This window comes from Perca flavescens, chromosome 5, assembly GCF_004354835.1.
Source record: "Perca flavescens isolate YP-PL-M2 chromosome 5, PFLA_1.0, whole genome shotgun sequence".
Taxonomy (NCBI): domain Eukaryota; kingdom Metazoa; phylum Chordata; class Actinopteri; order Perciformes; family Percidae; genus Perca; species Perca flavescens.
Genome location: NC_041335.1, coordinates 24,401,981 through 24,424,369, shown reverse-complemented (window position 1 = coordinate 24,424,369; position 22,389 = coordinate 24,401,981). Strand labels below are relative to the sequence as shown.

The 22,389-nt window shown below is 40.9% G+C and overlaps 2 protein-coding genes and 1 long non-coding RNA gene across 3 annotated transcripts; 2 read left to right on the top strand and 1 right to left on the bottom strand.

Annotated features, from left to right (window-relative positions):
• The first annotated feature begins 5,924 nt into the window (after positions 1–5,924).
• Positions 5,925–8,774, top strand: LOC114555071 (lymphocyte antigen 6G). Its single transcript, XM_028577173.1, has 3 exons — positions 5,925–6,065; positions 8,260–8,358; positions 8,485–8,774. Exons 1-3 carry the CDS (start codon positions 6,020–6,022, stop codon positions 8,631–8,633), a joined length of 294 nt encoding a protein of 97 aa, XP_028432974.1. The 5' UTR covers positions 5,925–6,019; the 3' UTR covers positions 8,634–8,774.
• A 1,599-nt stretch (positions 8,775–10,373) lies between these two features.
• LOC114556095 (uncharacterized) lies at positions 10,374–12,309 on the top strand. Its single transcript, XR_003692628.1, has 3 exons — positions 10,374–10,655; positions 10,940–11,243; positions 11,675–12,309. It is a non-coding gene; the product is annotated as an uncharacterized LOC114556095 (long non-coding RNA).
• A 2,281-nt stretch (positions 12,310–14,590) lies between these two features.
• LOC114555603 (myogenesis-regulating glycosidase) lies at positions 14,591–22,375 on the bottom strand. The gene is made up of 6 exons (XM_028578120.1): positions 22,289–22,375; positions 19,926–20,416; positions 18,555–19,086; positions 16,136–16,940; positions 15,883–16,001; positions 14,591–15,324 (listed from the first exon to the last, which is right to left on the bottom strand). The coding sequence occupies exons 2-6, from the start codon at positions 20,201–20,203 to the stop codon at positions 14,977–14,979; spliced, it is 2,082 nt and encodes a 693-aa protein (XP_028433921.1). The 5' UTR covers positions 20,204–20,416; positions 22,289–22,375; the 3' UTR covers positions 14,591–14,976.
• Between the last annotated feature and the right edge of the window lie 14 nt (positions 22,376–22,389).

Sequence of the window (22,389 nt, the reverse complement as noted above, 5' to 3'; positions counted from 1 at the left end):
CTTTACCATCCCTAGCTCAAGTTTGCCACCCCCATAAGGTCACCTCGCTAGTCGGCAGACAGTGCCTTGTCGAGTGTCATCTGAATCGCCGCCACCTCCAAGCTCTATGGGATACAGGCTCTCAGGTGTCGGTCATTGATGAACGATGGAAAGAGGAATCCCTCCCAAACGCAAGGCTGAGGGATGTTTCAGAAATCCTGGACTCACCTGATGATCTAAGATTGACTGCAGCAAATGGGACTGAAATGCCGTACCTGGGATGGATTGAAACAACTTTTCGGCTAGCCTCTGAAACTGACCAAACAAAGGAACTGATCATCCCAGTGCTGGTAATGAAAGGCTGTCACCTATCTCATCCCATCATAGGTTTCAATGTTATCGAGCATATCCTGACGATGACTGAAAAGACTAAACGGTACAGTACAGTGAGAAAAGCTTTCCCAAGCCTTAAAAGAAACAAGGTGAGAGCTTTTATACAGGCTGTAAGTGCAGAACAGACAGATGAATACGCGGTGAAAACCATGAAAGAGAAGGTTGCTGTACCAAAACACAGTAGTATTCAGATTGAATGCCGTGTAGTTTCCCAGCCTTTCAAAGAGGACATGACTATGCTTTTTCAGCCAGACCTGAACCCTCAGTGGCCAGATGGAATTGAGTTCTTTGACACACTAGTCAAAGTCAGGAAAGGTGTTTTTCCAGTTATCATGCTTGATGTCTCTAACCCCACCGACCACGACATTGCCCTGCTAGGACGCACAATAATCGGTACAGTACAAACCATTATGACTGTGTTACCTGCCAAAGTCTTTGAAAAAGCTGTCACTCCAGCCACAGTGAATCACACCAGCGTTCAAAAATCCATGTAGCGCTACTGAACAGTGGGATCCACCAGTATATTTAAGTCACCTATCCGAAGAGGAGAGAGAGGTAGTTAAGCAAATGCTCAGGGAGGAGTGCCACTCCTTTTCTAGATCAGACAATGACATTGGTTGCATTGAACGATTGAAAATGACTATTTCTCTAAAGGACTCTGAACCAGTCAACCGCACATACATGTCAGTGCCCAGGCCACTGTATCAGGAGATGAAAGGTTACCTTCATGACCTCATAGCCCAGAGCTGGGTTAGTAAGTCAACCTCTTCATACTCTTCACCTGTCGTGGTGCGTTAGGAAGAAGGACGGAACCCTCCGGTTGTGTATAGATTACAGAGACCTGAACAGAAAGACACATCCGGACCGCCAGCCCATCCCTCGGGTCCAAGACATCATGGACAGTTTAGGTGGTAATTCCTGGTTCTCCCTCTTAGATCAGGGAAAAGCGTATCACCAGGGGTTCATCTCTGAAGAAAGCAGACCACTGACAGCATTTGTGACCCCGTGGGGACTCTATGAATGGATACGTATGCCATTCGGCCTCATGAATGCTCCTGCAGCTTTTCAGCGTTGTATGGAGGAATGTTTGGAAGGACTCCGGGATAATATCTGCATTCCTTACCTGGACGACACACTAGTTTTCAGTAAAACCTTTGACAGCCATGTGGATGATGTGCGAAAAGTTCTGCAGCGTCTCAGAGAGTATGGCATCAAACTCAAGCCAAGCAAGTGTGATCTCTTTAAATCCCAGGTCCGTTACTTAGGCAGAATAGTGTCTGCAGAGGGCAGCAGAGTTGACCCAGCCGATTTTGAAGCAGTAAGAGCATTGAAAGTAATCAGGCCAGAGACTGTGGGCCAGCTCAGAAAAATGCTTGGTTTACTCACTTACTACAGACAGTATATCAAAGACTTCTCTAAGAAGGCCAGCTGTCTCTATGACCTCCTGAAAGCAGATTCAGAGAAAGTACCTGACCACCCACGAAAAACAAAAACAAAGAAAGCAAGTCATGTGGTGCCCTCAAATAAGCCAATCCTGTGGACTGACCACCATCAACAGGCACTTGAACAGCTGATTGACTGTTTGCTTCACCCACCAGTCTTAGGTTTCCCTGACTTCACTCAGCCATTTGTTGTACATACTGATGCGTCACACCAAGGCTTGGGAGCAGTTCTTTATCAAAAGCAGGATGGGAAGCTTAGGGTTATTGCTTATGGCTCTCGCACCTTAACAGCAGCTGAGAAGAACTATCACTACCACTCTGGCAAGCTAGAATTTCTAGCTCTAAAATGGGCAATCACTGATAAGTTCCGTGATTATTTGTACTATGCTCCGACCTTCACTGTGTACAGTGATAACAACCCGCTCAGCTACATTCTGTCTACTGCTAAACTGAACGCAACCACTTCCAGGTGGGTTGCAGAATTGGCTGATTTCCATTTTACAATAAAGTATAGGCCAGGCAGAGAGAACAGTGATGCAGATGCTTTGTCGAGGATGCCACTGGACGTAGAGTCACTGATGAGAGAATGTTCTGAGGAGCTTCCACCAGACACCATTGCTGCCACGATACAAGCAGTTGAGGTACAGAAAGAGTCTTTTGCACCTTGGTCACTTTCAGCTGCATCTATGTCAATATCAGCTGAAGGTGAGACAGCCACTGCAGCAATCAGCTCGATTCCAAAAGATAGGATAAGAGAAGCACAAGAAACCGATCCAGTCATCAGTCCTGTGTTCGATTTCAAACTGTCTGGTTCCAAACCGCCGGTTAAAGAGCAAAAGGAATTCAGTCCAAAGACAAAATGCCTATTCAGAGAATGGGACAAATTGACAATAGACAGTGATGGCATTCTGTACAGAACCACTACAGCCCGTAAGCAGTTAGTGCTACCAGAGCAGTACAAAAGTAAAGTGATGGAAGAGTTGCACAATAACATGGGACACCAAGGTACTGAACGCACTGTATCACTAGTACGTGACCGCTTCTTTTGGCCATATATGCAATCTGACATTGAGCATTATGTGACAAAAACTTGTAGCTGTGTCAAGCAGAAAAAGCCAGACCATGAAACAAGAGCTCCTCTGACAAACATTGTGACAACACAACCATTTGAACTAGTATGTATAGATTTCCTCCATCTCGACAGATGCAAAGGGGATATGAGTACATCCTCGTGATTGTTGACCATTTTACGCGTTTCACTCAAACCTACGCCACCACATCAAAGTCAGGGAAAACTGCTGCAAATCTCATCTTCAATGACTTTGCCCTGAAGTTTGGGTTCCCCTCTCCGCATCCACCATGACCAGGGGGGAGAATTCGAAACCAGTTGTTCCATCAGTTAAAGAAACTCAGTGGCATGGCGGGGTCCAGAACGACACCCTATCACCCAATGGGGAACGGTCAAGTGGAACGTATGAACAGAACCTTGTTGCAAATGCTAAAGACACTAACTGAGACACAAAAGTCAAATTGGAAGGAGTCTCTGAACAAACTGGTTTACGCCTACAACTGCACCCGTTCTTGGTGACTGGCTATTCACCATTTTATCTCCTGTTTGGGAGATCACCCAGGCTTCCAGTTGATATGCTGTTTGGATTGTGCACAGAGGCAGGTTCCAGTAACCAACGAGACTACGTGGAGAAATGGAAACAAGGGATGGAAGAAGCATACACCATTGCAAATGAAAACGCTCAAAAAGCTGCTGAAAGAAGTAAGAAGTACTATGACACTAAAGTTAGGAGTTCAGTGCTACAGCCTGGCGAGCGAGTTCTGATTAAAAACCTGACACCAAGAGGAGGACCAGGCAAACTCCGTAACTATTGGGAAGATACAATTCACACAGTAGTGAGACAAATGGGTTCAAACCTGCCGATTTATGAAGTGAGACCAGAAAAGGGTAGGGGACGTTCCAGGGTCCTGCACAGAAACCTGCTCATGTCCTGTGACCACTTACCTTTTGAGACACAACCAGAAATGACTAAAGATGACAAGAGTAAGAAAAAAAAGAGACCTCAGCCTGCATCACAGCCTCTGGATTCTGATGGAGACAGCGAGGATGAATACGACCTTCATCATGAGCCCGCACCGGTACCCACATCTCCTACAGTACCCGAGGAGAGGTATGCTGAACCAGCAAGAGAGTCAGAACACAGGCCCCCACCAGTAAAACAGGCAGTTTTGGTGCCAGTTCCTGATACGCTACCGGCACAGCCTCTTGTTGAAAAGCAGCTGGAGGAGACAACAACAGTTAAAGACCTGCCTGCTGAGGAGGTGAACTTGCCTGCTGAAAATCTACCTGATGATCATCCACCGAATGCCTTTCCTTCACTGACTGCTGCTGCTGAAACTGAGGAACTAGCCTACCAGCTGCCACAAAGAGAGAGACACCCTCCAAGACGTATCACCTATGATCAGCTGGGTATCCCTTCCTGTTATAGTATCCAGCCACAACCACAGTTGCTACCTGTTTACCCTGCACCAGGACTGGTTCCATGGTTGCCATCACCACAGCAATATTACCTTCAGCCACCTTACATGTATGGACTTCAGTAAACATGAGATTACAGAGTTGACATGTTTGACTATGAACTGCTGACTGATTTCACAGACTGTTGCAAGAGACAATTTGCAGACTATGCATACATGTCATTGAAACCGATGGACTGTTGCTCAATATTATGAGAAGAGACTGCTTATGGACTGTTGATGCAGCTGGTCAACATATGGACTGTGAATATAACTTGTCGGTTATATTTGAACTGTGACCTCTGACCTCTGCTCAAGTACTATCTTACAGAAGAGGATTTTCTAGGTCCAGTGCATAAGAGACTTATTTACTAAGTCAAGGTTGGTAATGTCGGGACGACATTTGTTTTGTCGGGGAGAGTGTGACAGGGTAAAGGAAATACTCATAGCCTGTTATACACTAAAGATATTAGTAAGTTTATAGCATGTGAGGATTCTAAAATAGCTCATGTTAAAAGGATCATGCACTCAGTACATAGTTCACAGAGAGTGATAAAGTTCATATAATCGTTTTAAAATCTGTCACGCATATAAATTGTAAGAAGAATGTGTAAATCTATTACTTTATTTTGTGGTGCATAATTTAAGGGTAGAAGTGTTAATCTGTGATCTACTAAATGCTCTTAATCTATGAGCCTGAGATCGATTGCTTTGGTCTCCACCCAAGTTCCGGGGGAATCGCGGTCTTTTCCTCATTACACTAAAGTTCTCAGTGAGGAAACACCTGCGCATCACTCTTGTGATTATTTCTCCCTTTTTCAGGTATGTTATTGATAAAACGGAGTTCATTTAATAACTTCCTACTTTCTAACATATCAATAGTGTTTAAGGTGTGTGTTAGTGAAATTTTAAGTAAGTTAGAGCTAAGATTGCAGAATGTAATGTAATGTGCGTGCGTGCGTGCGAGCGGAGCCCCGCTCTGATACAGAGAAGAATAGCTCCATACTAAGAGTAGACGCCATTTTGTGTCAGTTGTGAATTAACATGTATGCATTTAATATCTATTTTGAGGTGTTATCTGTATAATGTTTCATTGTGCTTCAAGCACTTTATTGACATTTGTGATACATTTAGTTATAGTATTGAAACCATTTCCTGTAGATCTGTTGTGTAAAATGTGGTACTGTTGTAAAATGGGATTACACTAAAGTTCTCAGTGAGGAAACACCTGCGCATCACTCTTGTGATTATTTCTCCCCTTTTTCAGGGGCGTAACACTAACGTCACATGAGTTATCTTGGTTGCTGATGTTATGAATTTTTCCCCAATTTTAATATATATATATATATATATATATATATATATATATATATATATATATATTATGTGAAAACGATGATTCACCTCACATCCAGTTACAATAGCCAAAATATAGATGAGTCAGATGTCTACATTACTTTCTCTCTCGGATAATCTGCTCACTTTGGGAGAAGGATTCGTGAGGAAATGCAATTGAAGGAAAACTAATGGGTTGGACTGATGAAGTCAGATGTTTACATGATCGACTTTCTTGTGGTCACTTAGGGAGGAGCCGTTGTGAAGATAACACCGAAAGAAGACAGCTTGCACTAGTTCTTTTCTCAGGGTTAGACAAAAGTCTCATTTTCTCTCCGTTCACGATGCAGTTTTATGGAGCTCTGATCCTGTTTATGACTCTGTCTGCAGGTAAGAACAGCTTGATTCATATGTATTGGCCTCAATTTAAGTTATTATTGTGTTGGCGTCCGAAAGTGTGATAGGGCTCATATTTTTCGTTTTTTATTAATTCATGAATTAATTGAAAGATATAGGCCTAGATGGTTTGTCCGTGTACGTTTTGATAGTTTGTTTTTTCGTTTGAACCACAAAACAAAATTAACGAGAAACCAGCTGTTTGTTTTTTTCTCGTTTCAAACCAAAAACAAAGAAACGGTGAAAAAAAAGAGCCGTTCTCCGTTTTTGGTTTCTGAATCCAAAAACGAAAAACGACTATACCAAATTCAAATAACGGTCCGATTTTGTTTTTTTGAAATTCCTTTTTTTTTATTTCTCCGTTTGAATATCTACATTAAAAGAAAGACAGGCTGGCCAAATGACCCGGAAGTAATAGTAAATAAAGCCCAAGCTTTTAGAACGGTCATAATATGCAGCACTAACGTTATACCAGAGTAACGTTAGAAGAAAAAAAAAATCAATCAATAAATAGGCTTATATAAACCTGGACCGAAAGCACTGAAAGCTAAATATTTTGTCACTAGCAACCTACACCTCGTGAGCTTAGAATTATAAGGTTCTATCTCCACTTTTGGCCGAAATTGAGTTTTTGACATAATCTGATCCCTTAGCTGTTTATTAATGCTTGTGTGGTGTTATTTTTGTAAAAAAAACATTTTCTTAGTTAGTTATTAATAAAATAAAAAGGTTCCATCTCACAAAATAGCTGGGATGTAAAAACGTTGATGCTCAATATCTCAGAACTACCCTAAACGGAGATAGAACCTTATAATTCTACGCTCACGACCTGTCCTCTGTCAAATACAGTTGGATTTTCAGCTTTGAACAAAACCGTTCAGGAATTATTGCAGCAGAAGTGGGGCGTGCGTAATGTTTCATTCGTCCCTCCTAGTCGGGACGATTGAAACAGCATGAATGGTACTCCCAAAAGGTGTTATTTTAGATAGATTGTTGCTGGTGAATCTTCGTCTTGGTGAATATCTGTTAACAACTCATTGCCGTCACCTTGAAGCGTGTATGAAGCGTTTTTTGAAATATCATGCACTGTGGATGATTCTGCCATTTTTATAGCTAGAACAGTACATTTTCCCATTTATATCATGTTTCTATTGTGAAAAATGTCGTTTCACTAGGTTTTTACTTGGGTTAGGTCACTGCACATCTCACTCTGGTCCCGACTAGGAGGGACCAGAGTGATAGAGAAAGACATCTCTATGGCTCTGGGAGGGACGAATGAAACCTTATATACGCACGCCCCACTTCTGCTCTAATAATTCCTGAACGGTTTTGTTCAAAGCTGAAAATCCAACTGTAGCCTATTTGACAGAGGACAGGTGTAGGTTGCTAGTGACAAAATATTACCTTTCAGTGCGATATGATCGCTTTGTAAATTACGTTTAATTAAAAAGTATTTAAACTGTCCCGGCTCTCCCCTATATAATATAGTGCTAACAGTAGGCTAACTCTGCACACACAATACGTTCTAGGTTAACTATTACCAACTGTATTGAACCAATGCATGCGCTCATTAAACGTGACTGGCGATGTGTACGTGTATAGGATTTTGGATATTAAATCACTGTAATAAACTACTGTTGCTAACATATTTCTTTTTTCGTCCAGGTTTATATAAGCCTATTTATTGATTGATTTTTTTTCTTCTAACGTTACTCTGGTATAACGTTAGTGCTGCATATTATGACCGTTCTAAAAGCTTGGATTTTATTTGTATAGGCTTTATTTACTATTACTTCCGGGTCACGTGGCCAGCCTGTCTTTCTTTTAATGTAGATATTCAAATGGAGAAATAAAAAAAATGAATAATTTAAAATCGGACCGTTATTTGAATTTGGTTTAGTCGTTTTTCGTTTTTGGATTCAGAAACCAAAAACGGAGAACGGCTCTTTTTTTTTTACCGTTTCTTTGTTTTTGGTTTGAAACGACAAACGAAAAACAGCTGGTTTCTCGTTATTTTGTTTTGTGGTTCAAACGAAAAAACCAACTATCAAAACGTACACGGACCCTAGATGACATTTTATTTAAAATCTCATTTGCTACACTTCCAGACTATTGTGTTTTTCACAACACACGTTTTAAGATAGTAACTTAAAACCAATGTGTGACACTATTCTCTATTTCTATATAGCATGTGGATTGACTTGCTACCAATGTCAAGGCAAGAACTGCGCAGACAAGCTAACTTGTCCTACTGGCTTTGACCGTTGTTCCACCACTGAATTGAACGGTGAGTTGTTCTTCCACAGCTAATATTAATGATTTCAAAAATATTGAGCTGATCTATTGCTGTATTAAATGCCTGGTGGATTTTATTTTTGTTAAAACTTTTATTTTTGTCCATCATGTCTTGCAGGTGTCATTGTGAAAAGCTGCATGAAGAGTGAACTATGTGTCAGCCTCATAAAGTGCTGTGAGAGCGACTTGTGTAACAGCGCCGTACCCACTGGTTCCAGTGTCCTCCTCCTGCTGGTTTCCTCAGCCATCATCACACTCTTTCTCTGAGGCTCTGGAGCAGCTACAGCTTAAGAATACTTCTCTTAGTTATTACAACTCAAGAAGAATAACCACATTTTCAAGATGTAAAAGCTATGAATGACTGCAGATCAATGTTTGTTGAATAAAAACACAATATGAAAAACACCATATAATCGACTATTGAACTTATTGCACTTCACATCACCATTTACAGTAAAAGTAGCTTTGTTATGAAGCCCTAATAAACAGAACATAAAATGTACAATCATAAGCAAATCAATAAATGATGGTTAGTTGTTGATCCTGAGGATTAATGAAGCAGATCAGCAGACTTTAGACTTTGCATATCCTGCTTTGATGCCAGTGGTTAATTTTTACAGGCCTACTTATCACCACAAAGTGCTGAAATGCATAGCATTCAAACGTTAACGAACTTTTCTCACCACTTCAGACACAAATAAAATGTAGGAAATATTTGGTGTGCTCTGTGTCAGATATTAAACTGGCCAATCAAATAACCGGTGTGACAAATAGCTTATTTCTTTATACAGTTTGACCTGCCATATACTTTCTTTATAGAGGTGGAAAAAAGAAGAGTGAATAAGGCAATGTGGCACTGAGAATCAACACTTGATTTTTTTTTTCAGCGCACAGAAAACAGAGAGCTATGTGACCGTGAGGAAATATTTGCTGAATTTTACAAAAAGTGTATTGGATTAACATCACTTACTATACCTTTAAATATAGACGAATTAACTGAAAACCCAGTGTAACATGGAGCATATTGTTGTTATGAGAAAACGTTTTGACTTTAGTTTTGGTGATGTTCATGTTTTCAACTCATTGTCAGGATTACATAGTTGTGTTTAGGGTAATTAAACATATGGATGTTGTAGAGATATTTCTATTTTATAGACGTGTCATTTTACCTACATGTGTCATATTATTCAAGTTATAGTGTGAAGTTTATCATGTTGCTCATTGCATGAGTTGCGTGTGTATTTTGAGAAGATTACAAGTTCCAGAGGATACACGACTCCTATACCATGATGATGCACAGAATGTTTTAGCTTACGCCTTTAATTATAGTTTAAAATGTGCTAGTATGTAGCCTACTGTGTTTGTTCCAGATAGAGAAGTAGATCGAAATAGCAAGTGAAAAGGTTACGAGATTAGGGGAGAACCAAGGGGGTAAGCTTCGCTTCAGAACTCGAGCCATCATGGCGCCATTTTGTTGCTAACTGGCTATCACCTCCTGTTAGCATTCCGCTGACCGCCATTTTTTTTTTACGTCACTTGACTGCGAATAACTTTACATCTGAAGCGTTTAAAGACTATATTTGTCCGTTGTTTAGTTCCAAAGAAACACGACAATGTATAAAAGGCTTCATTACCTTGTACCTCACGTTATGGCTCCGTAGCAGACGTTTTTGTAAAAATAAGCTAACGATTGTGTCATAACCAAGTGACTTACTGTCGCAAAGTAGAGGAATTACCGTATAGTACAGGAGAAGCTCGCAGGCAGTTTCGACTTACATGAGATGTTTAGGTTTAATTAATGTTAACTAGCATGTTAGTGATCAATAATTAGCCTGTGCCCATGTTATCTCCTTACATACACCTACAGTCTCCGTATCTGTAAGATTGGGAATGATTGAGATTTCTCTTGGCACAGCTACCAGAAGACTTACAACTTTCAGACACGTTGCTCACGTCACATTCTCTCAGTTGGATGCTGCGCAGTAAAGCTTGCCATCACTGGAAAAGTGCTTCTAATAGCCTTCACTGGTCTCCGTCCAGAGCAACGGGGTCTATTGGTCCATTATATACTGTCTATGGGGAGAACAGGGGCGAAAGTAACACGGGACAAAAGCTTATATACTGTCTATGGACGAAAGTAACAAAGCGATTTTCTCTGAGCCCTGACTACATTTGCATTTCAAGCTATGACAGCACTTTCAGCACGCAGCCAGTGACGGAGCCGCAAAATATCACGCGATTTCATCATTGTTTACCGCTGTTATGTCCTGAAAGCTGTTTTCGAGTACGGTAAGTAAATTACTGAAGCGGTACTTTTTTTCTATTTACAAGATATGTTTCTCGTTTCATGTGTCACAATAATTATCAATCTACAGGTTATTTAGTGCTGTAACGCATATGATCAAGTTTGCCTTGTCAGAGTTTTTCAGTATACAAGTAATTCGGGTTTAAATGTCAGGAGTTCCAGTCGGGACGAAAGTAACAAGTGTTACTTTCGTCCCGCTGCTAATGAGGTGATTTTCTCTGTGTTGCAGAGTTTATTAAAACATGTTTATGTCATATTATACCAACAGATTATGCCAAGAGTGAGGGTCAGAAAGACAGACAGAGGTCTGATTCAGCCAGATGTGTATGAGAGGGCGTTTCTGGACATATCTGTAAGACACATTAGTCTTAGGGCAGCTGCAAAGTCGCATGGCATTTGCCATGTCACTTTGCTCCGATACTGCAGGAGGAGGGCAGAGAACAGCAGGGAGAAGACTAGACCACCAGGGTACAGGTCACACACACCAAAGTCTTCTCTGTGGACCAAGAGAGGAAGCTGGAGGCTTATATTAAGAGGGCAGCTGATTATATTTTGGCCTGTCTCCTAAGGAGGTTAGTGTAGCAACGTTACAGTAAAAACATTCAAAATGCAGCTCACTTACACACTGCTCTTACTATAATCAGTTTAAATGCTTATCAAAATGTGAGATTTGTATATTCTTTAGATAGATTTTTCATTTTGATTCTAATTTTTATTTGTATTGACATTACATTTGATTGTTCCACTGTCTGCAAAGCTGCTGCAACATGTAAAAATCCCTAGTGCAGGATCAGTAAAGTCTTATTTTATCTTAATTATGTCATAAAAAATGTCCCTCTAAAAGGACACAAAACGGAGAGGCAAAAGGAGGTGAGTAGCGTTTGGTTTTTGCTTTTTCCTGAGTAATTTATTTATGCTATCATGTGGACAGAGGATGAGCAATAACTGCCTGTAAATTTATACAAATGTTGACAAAAAAATGTTGTCACTTTGAATGTTGCAGGTCAACGGCGATCCTCACTGACTCTCCGGTGAGGGCAGCTCTGGAGGAGGAGCAACAGAAGAGGATCCAGAAGAAGAAGCCGCCTGCTCCAAAGAAAAGGTTCCTCACGGTCGAAAACACTGCACCCACAGTTTCCTCGGACAAGGATGAGGAATGTCTTGTGTGTGACGAAACATCAGCTCATCCTTGCCTGGGGAAGTGTGGGTTCAGTGTCTCTTTTGCCAGCTCTGGTCACATGAGGCATGCACTGAGGGTGCAGAACATTATATCTGTCACAACTGTGACAATGAGTAGACTAATGCCTTTTTAATGTTCCTTTTTGTTTGTTTACATAAGTCAGGTTTCCATCAAAGTTATGGTGGCATCCCTTTGCTGTTTTTGTTTCTAGGTTTCACTAGAGGAACATTGAGGAACAGCTGATTTCGGTAGGTCACCCTCACATTTTATCCATCACATTTAGGTTAGCCATACCTTAGCTTTTCCACCTCCACCTATGAATTTTTTGTTTCCATCCAGATGTTTTTATGCACATTTTGAATTTACACATAAAAACATGACTACTGATAGATTATTTTGAGATTCTATGCTAATTTAGTTAAATTTTCATATTGTTCATACTGTTGAATGTTTTATAAAATGGATTGACATTGCCAATAAAAAAATATTCTAAACAAATCAAGTTTTTACTGTCTTATATTTGAAACATTTGATGAAACTGAAATTTTAAATGAAAATGTAATTTAATATTTTTTTTTAAATAAAATAAAGGACAAAATATGTTTTGTTATGCAGTTACATATTAACAAAGTTATAGTCAGATATATTTAATGAAAACAAGAGTAACAAAAAAAATCTAGCTTGTATTGTTGTTACTTTTGACCCACCTGTGTGTTACTTTCGTCCCTACTGATGGAAAAACAAGCCGAAATAACTGCGTCAATGGCAGAAATAAATCATTCACTTGAAAGAGAAACAAAAACCTGAAGAATAAATACAAATGTTGTGCATCGTCATGTTTCCTGTATTGAATATCATAGCCAAACATAACACTATTGGCTACCTTTTAAAAGCGAGGAATAATATCCTGTCTCCTTCGTATAGCCCCAGTTGGGGCTGTTCTGGACACTGCTCTCCGGGCATCGGGTCATCTGGCTCCATCGCTACATTTATGGCACCGTGTTTTCCTGCGAGATGTTGTACAGAACCCCCCCAGGCTAAAACAATGTTGCATACCGGCGCATAGAGGTCTTGTTTTAGTTTGTCGATGCGTTTTGTGGTGTTAGGAATTGTTTTTCTGCGCATTTCCGCACTAACTGAAAACGTGCGTACATGTAGGCCCACACCACCTCCTGAGCTGGCGTAGGATTTGAGCGTGCCGTACGCCAACGTCCATATTGATAAATCTCAAAGTCACCGTGGTTTTGGGTGTACGCTGGAAATTTGGTGTACGCACTTTTGATAAATGAGGGCCACTGTGTGTACGATTTTATCATTTATGACTTTGGCCACATCTGGTGGTAGTATCAGGAATGTAAAAAAAAGCAACACAAAGACTTCCAATTTACAGAAATTGTTTCATTTTTCAACATATTTACATATCAATAATTTGAACGATGCGCTAATCCCATAACTATTCTATATGACTTAAACATTTCAAAAACAGTGCTGACTCTATCTAGTATATTTTTTAGTTTTTATTACGCAGGCAAGGCATTTTGATAACTTAACCAGTGGTGTGCTTTACTTTGATGGCAGAAATCACTGTATAAGAGCAGACAAACATGTATTCAGATGTTAGAGCCTCAAGAACTTTGCAATGTCAACGCTTAAAAACGTAAAAGGTGCAAAGCATCAAGCATATCACTGTGTGCAGAAAGGAGTGTTTAATCCCTCTACTGGTTCTTTGTGCTAAGGATGGCATAGCTTAGTTCAGCTGATAAGGCAAATAAAGTCACAAGGAAGACATGGACGGCACATTGTAATATGGCATCTTTGAGAACAATGCCTGTCTTACAGTACAAGGCAAACCAGTTGCATTAGTTTCATTAATGTATTTCTTGCTGTGGAACAACAAAATTACAACAACATAAGAAATGTTTTTCTTTTAAATCTACCCTGAACTTGTACAGATGAAAAAGCATAAAGTAGTAGATTTTGGCACTGAAATGACAGAATGGCACAACAGGTCAAGGAATGTTGACTTAAAAGTATAAAATGTCTGTTGATCATGACAAGTAACCTACATTTAAAACCAAGCACTTGAATTTACGGTTTATACACTCAAATACTATCCTCCAAATCAAACGAAAAAAAGTACATAAATATAAAGAGAAAGTACCTGACAATTGTCACATGTTGTCAGTGCAATGCTAATTAATGCATGTTTGCTTAAACATAGGTAGTTGGGAACGTTTCCCACAATACAGCAGTTGCTATGGTGACAAAATGCATGGACAAGTACCGAGTGCGGACTGGTAGCTGGAGTGGTGCAAGTTTGCCTTCTGGGCATTGCCGAGGTGCCCATGAACTAGGCACCAACCCCCCCAACTGTTCAGGGCGCCATTCTATGAGGCAGCCCCCTCACCCTGACATGTTTCCTCTTGCAGGCTTGATGAAAGTATACATTATTATTACTATTATTCCTCTGAGCAAGAGTGCATCTGTCCAACTCGGAGTGCAGATTTATTGCCGGTTCAGTGCCAAACCCTGTCAAGCCATATTTCATCTACGCTTCATCACCCTAAAAACCATTCTAGCTGTAGGCTTTGAAGAAAATTTGTACTTTCATTACTTTCATTGTACTGTCCATTAGGTGGAAGACTACAGTGACGATACAATCAGAGATCTTTTTTGGTGTTTTAAGCCCCCGACATCGTCTTCCAGGCAGCGCTACATGGAAGGCACTAGGGTTAGGGTTAGGGTTAGGTGGCTTGAAGTCAACGGTCACAGCGCTGCCTTGAAGTCGAGGGTGGGGGCTTAAAACACCATTGAGTGTGGAAGGCACATGAGGATGAGGATCAGCTTAAGGATGGAGCAAGAGAATCAGAAGTGAACACAAGTTTCATTCTAATTCTTTGGGCGGACGGATATAATCTGCAGGTAGATGTCCGAAGAAAGAGCAGGTCAGAGGAGACATGAGGTTCACCTTCACCAAAATCACACTCTGCTATGGCAGCAGATCCCCTAGTTGACATTTCCCATTGAAAAACAAACATCTCCTGCAATTTCCTGGCATGTGTGCTCACAAGAACGTACATGTGCATACAGTATGTGTATGTGCGAGTTAATGTCTCTTTATGTCTTCAATAAACCCTTGTAAAGAAAGCTATCTCGTCCAGGTCCACAGGGTAGTCCGTGAGGTACATTGGGCCTTTATCAAAATGTTCCCCCTTGTAGCTTTTCCATCGTCCTGCAGGCAGGTAGATGTCCCTCTCCTGCTTTCCTGGCTCCAACACCGGAGCCACCATCAGATCATCCCCGATCAGGAACTGGGAGTCGATCTTGTAGGCTGCCTCGTCAACGTTGGCGATCCACCACAGGGGTCTTATGATCGGGTCTCCTGTTTTAAGAACCTCGCCTGCAAGTTCGAGAACTCTTGGGGCCACCAGAGTTTCATGGAGCTCTGTGAACTTCTGCGCTATCTGTACCACCTGCAGGTGAACGCACAAAGATACAGTTTTAGCATCACAGTGGATATATATATATATATATATATATATATATCTGTATTTTTTACTGAGTGGGCTAAAGCCACATGTATATTACAAGCACTAATTAAATGAGGTAAAGAGAGAGAGAGATGCATTTTTTATGAACTATGATAATATGGCCATGGGTCACATCTCTCGCTTGGGTCAAGCAGGTGCTATCTCCCACACTGTTACTCAAAGGACTGAAGTTAGTTGCATCCAATAATACCGTTCTTCCGGGTTTATCACCGTGGCTTGAACTTGATTGAAAATTGGTCATGTAATGCAACATATCGATGTGAACGGTATTGTCTAATCTCATATCTCGTTTGAAAATATATCGATATAAGGCAAAATATTTATATACCGCCCAGCCCTACAGTGTTGCGATTCAAAAAAATGCAATTACCACAGAAAATTCTACTCATAGTGGTTTTAATTTCAAGCACAGGAAATAACACAACCTGGGGAAATAAACACATATCTCTTTCAACTAATACAACATTTCACTTTGCTCACCTCATTGTCATAGGCCCACGGTGGTATAGAGAACTGCATGGCAGGCATGAAAGCAGACAGCTCCAACCATCGGATGTACAGCTCTCTGTCCGGCAGAACATTTTTGCCATTTAAACCACCTAAAAATACAAACAGACAAAGACAAAGACTGTAAACTAACACCATATCAAAGATCGAAATGTGGCTTTAAGATGGCCAATTTTGGACGCTCTAAAACTCTCTGTAGTCATATGTTATGGGTATCATACTGTACCTGCAGTGTGGTTGGGGTATGCATTCCCTCCTATCATATCGGGTAAGACAAACTGGTAGCCCAGAATGCTAATAGTCAGAACGGTCGGGATGATGGACTTGAGGCCGAGCTCATAACCCCACACAGAGTCTCTGTCGATGATCCTGAAGAAGCAGGAGATGTCCTGACTCTGGTAACCCACCCTCAGCTCTGCACGCTCACTGAACGGGATGGCCATCTCTGTGTAGTAGCGGGTGAAGGTGGAGGGGTCAGACAGTGGGACCAGGGTGCTAAACTGGCGTGGGAGATAGCTTGTCTCTCCTCCACCAAACTTGAAGGACGTCACGTCGTAGCGGGTTTTGATCATACTCAGATGTGAGGAATACCACTCACGGGCTTCTGGGTTGGTAAAGTCCAAGATTCCTCCAATGCCGTTCCACCAGCGAACCAGAGCAGGCAGCTCACCGCTCGGCTCCCGAACAAACAGTCCTTTCTCCACGGCAACGCCAAAATTAATGGAGTCATAGTTGATAAAAGGATGTGTCCAGAGCGACACTTGAAACCCGTCCTCTCGGAGTTTGTCAAACATACCGCTAGCATTGGGGAACTTTTGCGGGTCAAAGTCAAACTCTCCATAGTCAGCAGTGTAGCGGTCGTCCAGCTCCAGATGGGAGCATGTGAAGCCATGCTTAGTGATGTCAGAGGCGTAGCGCAGCAGCTTCTCCTGAGTTACAGCCGTCTTGTGGAGAGCCCATGTGGACCACAATGGCTGCTTAAACACTTCAGGAGATGGGACCTTGATAGGCTTTGGAAAATACCGACGCACCTGGAGACACCACAGGCATACAGAGCAGAGACTTTTACTGGGCTATTCACAGCAACAGTTTTTGTTTTTTTCATCCAAGAATGCAGTGACAAAGTTTGTTCCACGTATTTGCTTTCAAGCCAAGAGTTAGATGAGAAGATATACACCACTCTCATTTATGTCTATTAAATATTAAGCAGCCAGTTAGCTTAGCTTAGCATTATGACTGGAAATGGAGGGGAACAGCTAGCCTGGCTCTGGAGGTAGTCACTGCTTCCAGTCTTAATGCTAAGCTAAGCTAAGCTAAGCTAAGCTAGTCGGCCATTTAATGCAGAAATATGAGAGGGATATCGATCTTCTCATGTAAGTCTTGGCAAGAAAATAATCAAGCATATTTCCCAAAATGTCATACAACTCCTTCAAATACTACTTTCGTCAGCAGAGGTGTGGAATCAAAACTAGTCTTACTTTAGCAACTAACCATTTTTTTTGTTGATTTAATCTATTGTTTGTTTTGATTAATGAAGTAATCATCTAAGTCTATAAAATGTACGACAATGTAGATCCCAGTTCCCCAGAGTCCACGGTTATACCTTCAAACGTCTTGTTATCGTCCAACAGTTCAAAACAAACATTACATCACATTATAGTCAGTCATTCCAGAAAAATGCTGGGTTTTTTTTGTGATTGTTGCGGGCAAAAATCCTTGATTATGCGGCATGTTTTCTTAAAAAAATGAAATGGAATATGCTATATGATATTTATGCAATTTTATGCAATGAAATTGCAAAAATTGCGGTTTGATGAAAAAGAGAAAAAAAAGTGATTCCCCCAACACCCTGCTTTTCGATGATGTTCACGTCACTTCATAACGTTCCCATGGAAACAGGGGAAAATGGCTGCTCTTATGTGAAGTAAACGAAACATTTTTCAACTTTCTGCTAAGATATATGGGACTTTTTTGCAACCAAAATGCGGGGATTATGAAATCATGCAAGCCCCGCATATTTTGCGTGGAAATCGGCAATTTATGTGGCGAAAGTGCGGTGTATTTGAAAAAATGCGCCCCCCCCGCATAAATACGTGGACTTTGGCTGATTATGCATTGAATTATGCGATCGCATAATCGCGTTTTTCTGGAGGGACTGTATAGTTATATAAAACAGAAGAAAGCTAATCTTCACAATGGAGAAACTAGAACCAGAGACTTATTGGTGGTTTTGGTAGATAAATGACTGTTATTGATAAAATTCCTGTCTTTACAGCAGTTAAGAAAACATTATGATTTAGATGAACATCCAGCCAATACTACAACTTTGCTCTGGCATTTCCTGTCATCTTCACTCACAATTTGCCTGGAAGAGAACACATCTTTAAGTGTTCTTGTGCAATTATTTGGTGCGTATTCAAATGTAAATAATTCTTACCTGACCCAAAACATCCCAACAAGCAATGCTTCAGACTTTGACTTTAGTCATTTTATCATACTGAGGCTAGTTTTAACGCAAACTAAGTTTTAACTTCAAGACACTTAACTAGCCTGCACTTATGTGAATAATAAAAGTCATATAGGAAATAAGATTAGTGATTGTGCTCTTACCATCAAAACAAAATCCACAGTATGTCTTTACTTACCATGTATTTGTGAATAGAGGTAACATCCGAACCCACACACACTCTATAGCTGAGTTCAGGTAAGGCCTGCTGACCCTCTGGGGGTCTGAAGGGAGAGTCCTGGTATCGGGCCTGGAACCTCAGTGTCCTGTCCTTCTCTGACCAGCCCAAATGAAAAGGTACTGAGTCATTAATCTTGATGGCGGTCGCATTTGAAGACAGCCAATATCGTTCTAAGATTCCCCCAAAAGCATTCCGGTTCAAGTAGACATCACTGGTGATGAAAGGCTGCGGTTCCTTCTCGCCCTGCATCCTGATAGGCCAGTGCTGTGTTGCCGTCTCTGCCCCTCCATACCAATGAGAGTCGTTATAGGCCATGGCGTGCTCCACTGAGCGCTTATTTTGCAGCTCCTCCCAGCGAACACGGTAACACATCACGGTGTCTTTAGTTTGAACCGTCTGGATGAAGAAGTTGAGTTTGCCACTATCTGACTGAGTGCAGCTCAGAACATTTCCCTCCTTTGAGCAGGAGTCCAGATCCAGAGTGCCCGACCTGGGAGGGAGCATCAGCAGAGGGGAAGAATATATAAATTACCTTGTTAAGCACAGCACTAAGTATTATAAGCCTATATAATAAGTACTAGACTATAAAATTACTACAACAGAGAAGAAATGTACATAATACAGAAAGTTATTGTTTGCTCCATACTATTACTCTATTTTACTCCAAGTGCAGGGATTGTACTAAGCTATTTCTATCGATGTGAGCTCTGCTGATAAAGCATGTCCTACTAAATCAGTTTTCCCTAAGGGTGTAATCATGTGTCTGCCTTGTGTGGCTTTCCATTATCCACACACACATTTGCAGACAGGCAGCTTTTTAGTACGGCTCAGCACACAAAGAAGAACAACTGTGTTGAGGGCAAACAAAAAAGCATATAATGTATGTAACAACAACAAAGATTTACTGGCTGTTAGTTTCACAAGCACAAGTGTTTATTAGGAGAGTTCACGTTTTTTTTTTGGTCACTCTGTATTTTGATTGCTCTGAAATGTCTCCACATCTCCCATACTTAATAGTAAAGATGAAATGGTCATTTGATTGACAAAAGAATTAATCTGCAATTATTTAGATAATTTCCAAGCAGAGTCTCTGGTACCAGTTTACGAAATCTTTGCATTTAATGCTTTTATTGGTTTTATTTTATTGCAAATTCAATATCTTTGGGTTGTGAACTGTTGGTTAGGCAAATTTAGCAATTTGAAAAATGTCACCTTGGTCTCTGAAAGAATTCTGATGAGTATTTGTAATTTGTTTTTCAAGATTAATCAAGACAATAATAAACAGATTAATCCACAGTATAATGGAGTTAATCCCGACAATGAACCCACCTAAAGGACATACTGAAGATGACAGCCCCTGTCTGGTTATGAATAATAAATCCGTCCTTGTTCAGGTCCAGTAGCTCAGCCTTCAGCAACCGGGCTTTACGGAGAGACGCGGAGTAGTAGCACCAGGCAACAACTGCAGCCAGCACCAACACACAGCCTAACATGCCTGCCATTACCAGGGGCCGACCTTCACGAGCCAGTTTCTTCTTCAGTGGGGAACCACCAGTTCCCCCGGCTGTCTGCTGCTCCCCAGGAGCCACCGGGACAATATGATACATACTGAAGACTTAAGGCAGGGAGGTGTGTAGGGAAGCAGGTTTGGAAGGGGAGTGGCAGGAGTGAACAGCTGTAGTTAACTTGCTGTCAGTGTCTGTGAAAATGGAAGATATCTTCTGCACACTGGTAGTAGTGAAGATAAAGGAAAGCCTGATGTCTACCTGCCAATTTTTAGCAAAGTCTCCATTTCTGAATGAGGGCTGATTTGTCCAAACCTGCAAGATAGACATAGGCAAACAGAGATCAGTATTCAGTTGAATCATGGCCCGACGTGTAAAACATATCAAGTAAAAGAAATAAGCCGCTTCAGATGTTAATCATGTCATACACTGATCAACCTTAATGTCCAGTAAGAATGGGAGAATACACAGACAAACTATGTATGTAAAATAATAATATATTGCCAGGCATACTAGTTAAATTCCAACTAAACGGAATGGGACAGTGTTGTGGTCTAATGTAACCCCCGTCACAGAGGGTGTTGCTTGACAATCCTGTTCTAATTATTACCACTGACATTCTCCAGGAGTTATAGTTATAAATAGCTTTGGAGACGTCCACAATGCATGGTCTCTGTTTCCTAATATTCTCTAAAACAATGTATTGTACAATGATTCTTTTATAAAAAAAAAAAGAAAAAAAGAAGAGTTAATATTTTAGAACACAAGCATGTCCAAATAAATGTCTTATAGTGCTGCTATATGTGTACCACAACCACACTAGTGTACCAAATGTGTAAATAAAGCTATATGTTACTGTACTGTGTGCACTTTCTGTCTCCTGCAGCATAGATCAGCAGCAGCAGCAGCAGCAGTGTCCAGCAGAGAGAGAGCGCAGAAGCTTTAATCTGGTAAATGGTAGGTAGGTGGCTTTGTAGCCACGTAGGCACTAATAGTAACAGAACCAAAATGACACCATAAAAACAGGCTATGATCAGAGAAAAGACAGACACCATGTCAGCATGGTTCAATTACATTTATCCCTCAGGTAAGAGCACCTTGGACATGAGTAAATATTATTTAAGACCAGCAGCCCTCAAATAACTGCACTGCAGCAAGCCTACAGTTTTTAAGAGTACAGGCCAATCATCCACAACAGAACCATATTTAACCTTCCAATAGGGATCTTTATCCTCCAGAACAACCCTCTTATTTTGTTGTGCTGAAATGTTTGTGGCAATGCAGCAGGGAGGAAAGGAAACCTTGCAAATGCATACTCTGTAAAAAACTGTGTTCCTGTTGTTTAAGCAACCCTTCACAGACAGACTGCTGCCTACTTGACTTCTTCTTTAAGACAGTGTACTCAAGCCTGTTAGAAAAATATATTTTACCTTCTCTGTGTGTACAATTACAGACAAAACTGCACCAAATCACACTGCCTTGATGGCACAAGCAATTCCATGACACATTGTGTCGTGAGTTGAATATTAGCACTCACTGCTTTTTAAGGAAACAAAAAAAAAATGAACACACTATTTTATCATGCTTAAAGTATTCTTTTATGGAGGAGATGGTGAAATGTTACAGGTTGTTTAGTACATTAACCTCCTCATTGTGACCTGAAATCATTGTAATTGTGAGCTGGTTATGGAGACCAAATGTATGCAATGCAAAATGCTTAACGGTTACTGATTTGATACAACGTTACAGCAGCAAATAACCATTTTGGTCAGTACAACACAGGAGACTTTACTCTGTGGGTTATGAATGTTTTCTTACCGGGCAGCGAGCTCATAAGGTAATTGTTTTGTGTTCACATTAGCTTAAGCTTTGCTAGATAATGGTCACGCACAGCGCCAACAGATACATATTTTATGTAGCCTAATTTTCATAAAGGTGTCAAGGTTAAATAACTGACCAAACATGCCCTATGTGACAGTGGCTGGTCGATAACCCACAAGCTATTGACGCTGCATCGGGACATGAATTACAGTGACACTGTAACCGGTTGTCACGAATTGGGCTTGAAAACGGTCATGTTTACAGTTAAAAGCTATGTTTGCCATGTCAATAACACACAAATAAGTTAGAAAATACATAAAAACTATCATTTATAGCTCTGTGATCATAAAAACAGAGTTATCTTACCTCCGCATCTGACTCTTCGGGGTCAATGTGTACAGCTGTGAGCGCAGTAACCCACTGCGCAGCCGCAGAGCGGTTTGAAGTTCCATGGTCCCGCCCAGAGC